The 8559-nt window shown below is 64.1% G+C and overlaps 2 protein-coding genes across 2 annotated transcripts; both read right to left on the bottom strand.

The window, feature by feature from the left end:
• Positions 1–965: 965 nt before the first annotated feature.
• Positions 966–4076, bottom strand: LOC127214765 (acetylserotonin O-methyltransferase-like). The gene is given in 9 exon segments (XM_051175042.1): positions 966–1177; positions 1683–1805; positions 1903–1963; positions 1965–2035; positions 2128–2246; positions 2532–2600; positions 3144–3277; positions 3383–3568; positions 4005–4076. Coding segments are annotated over 9 exon segments (1047 nt in total).
• A 464-nt stretch (positions 4077–4540) lies between these two features.
• LOC127214764 (A-kinase anchor protein 17A-like) lies at positions 4541–8264 on the bottom strand. The gene is given in 8 exon segments (XM_051175041.1): positions 4541–5011; positions 5113–5389; positions 7004–7152; positions 7340–7552; positions 7554–7605; positions 7674–7737; positions 7740–8004; positions 8043–8264. Coding segments are annotated over 8 exon segments (1713 nt in total).
• Between the last annotated feature and the right edge of the window lie 295 nt (positions 8265–8559).

Genomic DNA, 8559 nt, shown 5'->3' with positions numbered 1-8559 from the left:
AATGTAGTTCACTCCAGTGGCCGTGTGTGAAGCCTCTGCATGCCCCGCAGGGCTCATGGGAAATGTAGTCCTCTCCTGTCAGTGAGGCGGGAAGGGCCGCGTTTTACAGGAACCGGTCCTGCAGGGTCGCAGGGACTCATGGGAAATGTAGTCCCCGACTCTCATAGTGAGAGGAAGTGCCGTGTTTTACCGGAACCGGTCCTGTATGTGTGGCGTGGAGTCATGGGAAATGTAGTCCGCCATAATTATTACCGTGTTTATAGCGAGAGGAAGTGCTGTGCTTTTCAGGAACCGGTCCTATGCCTGTCGCAGGGACTCATGGGAAATGTAGTCCCCACGTGTCACTGCGGCAGGAAGTGTTTCACCAGATCTGGCCCTATGCGTGTCGCAGGGATTTTTGGGAAATGTAGTCCACACCAGTCACTGAGACAGGAAGTTCCGTGTTTTACCGGAAGCGGTCCTTAGGTGTCGCAGGGCTTTTCGGGAAATGTAGTCCACACCAGTCACTGAGACAGGAAGTTCCGTGTTTTACAGGAACCGGTCCTGTGGGGTCGCAGGGAATCATGGGAAATGTAGTCCCCGACTATCACAGCGAGAGGAAGCGCTGCGTTTTTCCAGAACTGCGCATGTGTTACCTCACCGGCAATGCCGCGTGGACTCATGGGAAATGCAGTCCGCTCATGTCACTGAGACAGGAAGTGTTGTAGTTTTCGGGAACCGGTCCTATGTGTGCCCCCACGGACTCATGGGAAATGTAGGCCCCACGTGTCTCTGTGACAGGAAGTGCCGCGTTTTCCCGGAAGTGCCGCCCCGGGGGAATCATGGGAAATGTAGTCCAACCCTTTCGATAACGTCAGGAAATGCAGCGTTTTCCCGGAAGTGGGTGTCGCAGGGACTCACGGGAAATGTAGTTTCGCCCCGACTTTATTCACCCGCGCCCTCGGCCCCGCCCCCCACGCGCGGCGTCACTTCCGGGCCAGCATGACGGCGTAGGGGCCGCCGGGGCGGCGCAGGCGGAAGCGGCGGAAGCCGGCGGCGCGGGTCAGAGCCCGGAACTCGGCCTCCGTGCGCTCGCGCCCCGCCGCCTGCGCCAGCATGTTCAGCGACAGCAGCAGCGCCGGCAGCGGGCCCCGCCCTCCGCGGTCCAGCACGGCCTCCACGATGAGCAGGGCGGAGCCTGCCGGGGCGGGAGGCGGGCAGGAAGTGAGCCGGGAGCGGGCGGGAAGTGGAAGGAAGTGACAGGAAGTGGACGGGAAGTGGACAGGAAGTGAGCGGGAAGTGAGCGGAAAGTGAACAGGAAGTGAGGGGAAACGAGCGGGAAGTGGGCGGGAAGGAAACAGGAAGTGACTGAGAAATGAACAGGAAATAAACAGGAAATGAGCTGGAAGTGAACAGGAAGTAGATAGGAAGTGAGCAGGAAGTGAATGGGAAGTGAGGGGGAGTGAGCGGGAATCAAGCGGGAAGTGGGCAGGAAGGAAACAGGAAGTGACCAGGAAGTGAACAGGAAGTAAACAGCAAGTAAGCTGGAAGTGAACAGGAAGTAGATAGGAAGTGAGCAGGAAGTGAGCAGGAAGTGAATGGGAAGTGAACGGGAAGTGGGCGGGAAGTAGACAGGAAGTGAGTGGGAAGTGACCCCAAATGCACACAGGAAGCAGTGACCCCCGCCCGTCCCCTCCCCGGGCCCCGCCCGTCACCGCCGCGCGTGCGTCCCAGCAGCTCCGCGCAGGCCTCGTCCGGCCAGTCGTGCAGCACCCGCGCCAGGACGTAGAGGTCGGCGGGCGGCAGCGGCGAGCGGAAGAAGTCGCCTGCGGGGTCCGGGCGGGGATCGCCGTGTGAATGAATGAATGAATGAATGAGTGACCGGGTGAGAACGAGTGAAGGCCCCGCCCGCCCCGCACCGACCTCCCACGAAGCGCACGCGCGGGGCCCGGAAGTGCGCGCGGGCGTCGGCCACGACCTCCGGGGGTCTCGAACACCGAGACGCGGCTGCCGGGGTGGAGCCGGGCGAAGGCGGCGGCCAGGGCTCCGGATCCGCCTGGGGGGGCGGGGTCAGGGGTCGGGGCGGGGTCACGGAGGGCGGGGTCAGGGGTCACCCGGCCCCGCCCCGCCCCGCCCCGCAGCACCGACCCCCGACGTCGCACACGGCCCCGAATCCCTCGAGGTCGAAGGCCGTGAGGACGCGGTCGCCCCAGGCGGCCCAGGTCTCCTGCAGCGCGCGGAGGAAGAGGAGGCGCTCGGCGGGCGACCTGGGCGGGGCGGGGGGCGGGGGGTGGGTGAGTGAGTGATTCGGAGAAAGGGAATGAATTAGTGAAGGAATGAATCGGTGAATCAGCGAAGCAATGAATGGCTGGGTTACTGGGTGAATGAATGAATGAATGAATGAATGAATGGGTTAGTGAGTGAATCAGGGAAGCAATGAATTACTGAATGGACGAGTGAGTCAATGAATTAATGGATTAGCGAGTGAATTAACGAGTGAGTGAATTAATGAATGCATTACTGACCCCCGCCCTGCCCTGCCCCGCGCTCACCTGTAGATCGCCTCGAACGGCTCCCGCGTGGCCACGCCCAGCGCCTGCGGGTACTGGTTCCGCCCCTCCCTGGGGCGCGGCGGGCGGATCCGAATGAACGAACGAAGGAAGGAACAGATGAAGGAACGAATGAGTGAAACGAAGAGATGAATAAACGGATGAATGGACGAACAAATGAACGCACGAACGAACGAACGAATGAATGATCAAAAGGAACGAATCAATGAATGAACGAACGAATGAGCAAACGGATGAATGAATGAATGAATGAACACACGAGTGAACGAATGAACAAATGGATGAGTGAATGAATGAACACACGAGTGAACGAATGAATGAATAAACTGATGAATGAATGAATGAATGAACACACGAGTGAACGAATGAATGAACAAACGGATGAATGAATGAATGAACGGATGAATGAACGAATGAACAAATGGATGAATGAATGAATGAACACACGAGTGAACGAACGAATGAACAAACGGATGAATGAATGAACGAATGAATGAATGAACGAATGAATGAATAAACTGATGAATGAATGAATGAACGAACGAATGAATGAATGAACGAATGAATGACCGCCCCGACCCGCCCCGCCCTCACCTCACGGCCCCGCCCAGCCGCCCCCACACGGCCCACGTGGTCCCCGCCAGGTAGCGCAGCGTCGAGCGCTGGGCCTGGGGGCTGCGGGCGACGAGGAGGCGGCGGGCGACGGGGGCCAGGGCGTAGGCGGGGGCCTGCGGGGCGGGGGCGGGGTCGTTCATTCATGGCGGCCGGCCCCGCCCGCTTCCGCTTCCGCCTCCCCCGCCCGCTCCGCTTCCGGGTCCCCCCCCCCCGCGCACCTTCCGCCCCCGCCCGGCCCGCCCGCCGCCGCCGCCGCCGCAGCAGCAGCCCCAGGGCGGCGCAGGCGTCCAGCAGCGGCCCCGCCCCCGCGCGCTGAGCCCCAGGCGGGAGGCGACGTCGCGCGCGCTCAGCGGGGCGGGGTCCAGGGCGTCGAACACGCCCAGCTCGCAGGCGGCGAACAGGACCTGCGGGGGCGGGGCGGGGTCGCACGGGGTCAGCGCGGGGTCGCGGGGGTCAGGGCGGGGTCACACGGGGGTCACAGGGTCGGGGCGGGGTCGCGGGGTCACACAGGGGTCACACGGGGTCGCGGGGTCACACGGGGGTCGCGGGGTCACACGGGGGTCGCGGGGTCACACGGGGGTCACACGGGGGTCGCGGGGTCAAACGGGGTCACGGGGGTCAAACGGGGACACGGGGGTCAGGGCGGGGTCACAGAGGTCAGGGCGGGGTCAAACGGGGTCACACAGGGGTCGCGGGGTCACACGGGGGTCACCAGGGTCAGGGAGGGGTCGCGGGGTCACACAGGGGTCGCGGGGTCACACGGGGGTCACACGGGGGTCGCGGGGTCACACGGGGGTCACAGGGGTCACACAGGGGTCGCGCCCCGCCCGCCCCGCCCACCCGCGACACCATGAAGCCCTGCGCCAGCCCCGTCAGCAGCCGGAAGTCCCCGTCCAGGTCCGCGTCCGCCATGGCGCCCGGCGACCCCGCCCCGCCCCGACCCCGGGGTTTAAATCCGCCCCGGCCCCGCCCCGAGTGACGCGCGCGGCCTCCAGGCTGATCCGGGATTAACCCGGGCCCGGATGACGGCAGCGCGGGGCGGGCGGGGGGGGGGAGGGGGGAAACGGGGTCGGGGCTGGCGTCAGGGGGCGAATGAATGAATGAATGAAGGAATGAATGAAGGAATGAGCGAGCGAATGAGTGAACGACGGGCGCGGCGGGGGGATGACTGGGGCGAACGAATGAGTGACTGACTGAAGGGGTGAGTGAGGGGCTGGCTGAGGGAACGAATGAGTGAATGAGTGAGTGAATGAATGAATGAATAAATGACGGAGTGGATGAACGAATGAGTGAGAGACTAAGGCGGCGAACGAACGAATGAGTGAATAATGAACGACCGACGCGAATCGACCATGCGCACTCACTCATTCATTCATTCATTCCTCGCTTCCTTTATTTATTTGCCCGGGGCGAGCGCGGGGCGACCGGGAGCGAGCGCGTCCGTCCCGCCGGTGTCTGCTGCGCCTGCGCTCGCACCCCGCCCCGCCCCGGTGCCGACGCCGCTGCTGCTGCCCCGCCCCTTCCGCTTCCTCCGCCGGGGCGGGGTCGGGGTCGGGGTCGGGGTCGGCGGCGCGGGCGGCGACGCTGTGCAGGATGTCGAGCACGGGGCGCAGGAGGTCGGCGCCGCTTCCGCTTCCGGCTCCACTTCCGGTTCCGCTTCCGGCCTCCGCGCTTCCGCTTCCGGGCCCCTGCGCGCCGGGCCGGGCGCCCCCGCGGCCGAGCAGCAGCGCCAGCAGCCTCTGCCTCAGCTCGCGCTCGCGGCGCTGCAGCCCCAGCGCCCGGCGCTTCTCCTGCTCCACGCGGCGCAGCTCCGCCTCCTGCAGGCGCCGCTGGCGCAGGCGCGAGGCCTGCGGGGCGGGAGGGGCGGGGTCACGGGGTCAGGCACGCCCGCCCCCCGGCCCCGCCCACCCCCGACCACGCCCCACCCCCGGCTCCCGGCCCCGCCCACCTCCACGCGGCCCAGCAGCGCCGCCACCAGCCGCACGCTCTGCAGGTCGCGCTGGGCCAGCAGCAGGCGCCGCCGCGCATCCGCACCCGCCGCTTCCGCTTCCGCTTCCGGTTCCGCCGCTTCCGGGTGGGCAGGGCAGCGCGGGGCGCCACGCCCGCCGCGCTCCGCCCGGCGGCGGCGCCGACGCTGCTCGCGCTCGCGCTGCCGCTGCTCCCGGCGCCGCTGCTTCTGCTCCCGGCGCCGCGCGCGCTCCTGGGCCTCCGCCTCGCGCTGCTTCCTGGGGGCGGGGATATGCAGATGAGGGCGTATGCAGATGAGGGGGAGGCGGGTTTATGCAAATGAGCAGGGCTCGCGTGCAAACCGAGCACAGAAGCATTCGGGTATGCAAATTAGGCGGCCGATATGCAAATAAGAGAGGATTCGGCCTCCGCGTATGCAAATGAGGACGTTAATATGCAAAGCGGAACCATGAATATGCAAATCGAGCGGTGATTTGCGAATCCCGCACCTTGGAGTTATGCAAATTAGGTGACAGATATGCAAATAAGACAGGATTAGACCTGTGTTTGTGCAAATGAGGACATTAATATGCAAACCAGAGCCCATGACTATGCAAATTGAGTGGTGCATGTGCGAATCAGGGGCCAAAACCTCTGGAGTTATGCAAATTAGGCGACTTCCGGGCCGCACACATGCAAATCAGAGACGAGTATGCAAATCGGGGCGTGACTGCTCATTAATATGCAAAGCAGAGGCCGAAAGGGAGCACTGGGGGATACGAATATGCAAATCAGCTCAGCGGAATACGCAAATGAGCCCAGGGCAGTCTGCTCTGCATGCAAATGAGCCCTGATGACTTCATATGCAAATTAACGAAGCCCAGCTCGCTACCATGCAGATTTGCATATTCGTTGAGCAGAAACCGCTAATTATGCAAATTACAACCGTGTTAATATGCAGATTAGACTGCTCCATCATAATAAATATGCAAATCACTTCACACAAGCCAGACCCGAGCCGCCTCGTATGTAAATGAGTCGGGATATGCAAATCAGCACGATGTGGGAGTCGTGAATATGCAAATGAGCGCCGGCCAGGGTTCTTGAATATGCAAATAGGAGCGAAGCCGGCTCTTATGCAAATTCCCCGGGCGAACATGCAGATGAGCAAACGTGACAGACATGCAAATCGCGCCTCATTAACATGCAAATGAGGGTGACGGTCCTGACTCATTAGTATGCAGATCAGTGCGGATATGCAAATCAGCCAGCGTCTCGTGGGCTCGTGAATATGCAAATCAGAGCCGCCACTGTCAGCAGTTATGCAAATAAGCACTGAACAACACGCGTCAGTTACGAGCGTGGGCCAGGCCCTGTATGCAAATCAGCAAAGTCAGTATGCAAATTAGTGCAGTTATTGCCGTCCACTCCGAATGCAAATCAGGGCGGGGTAAGGGAATTTGCATATCAGGCCGGAACCTCGGTATGCAAATGAGAAGCACACACGACGCCTTCATATGCAAATTAACCAAAACAAGCCGGCCCGTATGCAAATTAACCGATTCCAGCAAGCTCGTATGCAGATTAGCGGGCTCGCCTTGATGAATATGCAAATCAGTAGCCCGGGGATCGTGAATATGCAAATCACCACAGCCCAGACCGTCTCGTATGCAAATTAGCTCGCTTCAGGTCGCAACTCATTCATCCGTAGCTCATGAATATGCAAATCCCCGCTCATTCATATGCAAATGAGCGAACCCCGTCTTTCGCTATGCAGATTCGCCAGTCCCCGTTAATGAATATGCAAATGAGCGCAGCCCCAGCCCCTCATGAATATGCAATCCGCCCCGCTCCGCCCGGGCCCCGCCCCGTCCCGCCCGGGCCCAGCCCACCGCTCCTCCAGGCGCCGCCGCTCCTCGTCCTCGCGCTCGCGCCGCTTCTGCTCCTCGCGCTGCAGCTCCAGCTCCCGCAGCTTCTGCCGCTCCAGCTGCCGCCGCCGGATCGAGGCGTCGCTCAGGTGCTTGGTGGCGTCGAACGAGACCTGCGGGGCGGGGCGGGGCCGGGAGGAAAAAACACGTCAGCCACGCCCACTTCCGGTTCCGTCACTTCCGGTCCCACTTCCGGTTCCGCCACTTCCGGTCCCACTTCCGGTTCCGTTTCCGCCACTTCCGCTCCCGCCACGCCCACTTCCGGGTTCATTTCCGGGTCCACTTCCGGTCCCCGCGCACCTTGATGCCGCACGCCACCGCCTTGCCGTCCTCGCCCTTGAGCATGAGCTTCGTGCCCCGCAGCGCCGCCATGGCGCGCGCGAACCCCGCGTACTCGCGGTACTGCACGAAGGCCTCGAAGTGCAGCTGCCCGCCCAGCCCGAACGTGTGGAAGCCGCGCCCCGCCGCCTCGCCGCGGTACGGGTCGAGCATGGGGATGTCCACGTGCCGGATGGCGCCCGAACGCGCCGAACGCCTGGCGCAGCAGCGCCTCGCTGGGCCGGTCGCTCGCGGAACCGGAAGTAGGACCGGAAGCGGAAGTGGAACCGGAAGTGGAACCGGAAGTGGCACCGGCGCGTCCCCGGGCCGCGGCGCGAACCAGCGGCAGGGCAGCCCCTCGAGGCGGATGGTGTCGGGCGCTCGCCGGGCAGCGCCTCGTCCATGTCGCGTGCGTCGCGGAAGAAGGCGTCCCAGTCGTGGCGGGACGGGAAGTCGGGGCGGAACTCGGCGGCGCGCACGCGCAGCGCGTCGGGGAAGCCGCCCAGCCTGATGGCGCCGCCGTCCAGGCGGGCGAGCAGCGGCCGCACCAGCGCGCGGTTCTCCACCTCCGCCTCGAAGCGCACGAAGTCCAGCGAGCTCTTGGCGATGCGCAGCGCCGACAGCGGCCCGCGCCCCGCGGACTCCGCCTCCCCGCCGGAACCGGAAGTGGACCCGGAGAGCGGACCCGGAAGCGGACCCGGAAGTGACGCCGCCGCCGCGCGGCCGCCATCGCGCGCAGCCGCTCCATCACCTCCCAGTTGGACACGGACTTGCCGGGCGCGCGCAGCGGCGGCGGCAGCGCCACGCAGATCGCCAGCTTCGTGATCGGCTTCAGGTACAGGCCCAGCGCCGGGCACAGCGGCGTCGCCTCCGAGGGGTCGTGCACGATGGTGGCGGCCGACGCCATGGCCGGGCGGGGCGGGGCGGGGCCGGGGCGGGGCCTGCGGGGCGGGGAGGAGCGTCACTTCCGGTTTAAAAGGGGCCACTTCCGGTTTAGAGCGCAACTTCCGGTTCCGCCCGCAGGCCCCCCCTCACTCCTCACTCCCTCAGGCCCCGCCCCTCACTCCTCACTCCCTCAGGCCCCGCCCCTCACTCCCTCAGGCCCCGCCCCTCACTCCCTCAGGCCCCGCCCCTCACTCCTCACTCCCTCAGGCCCCTCACTCCTCACTCCCTCAGGCCCCGCCCCTCACTCCCTCAGGCCC

Source organism: Phodopus roborovskii, unplaced genomic scaffold (assembly GCF_943737965.1).
Source record: "Phodopus roborovskii unplaced genomic scaffold, PHOROB, whole genome shotgun sequence".
Taxonomy (NCBI): Eukaryota; Metazoa; Chordata; class Mammalia; order Rodentia; family Cricetidae; genus Phodopus; species Phodopus roborovskii.
The sequence above is the reverse complement of the archived record's forward strand: the minus strand, read 5'-3'. Positions and strand labels throughout refer to the sequence as shown.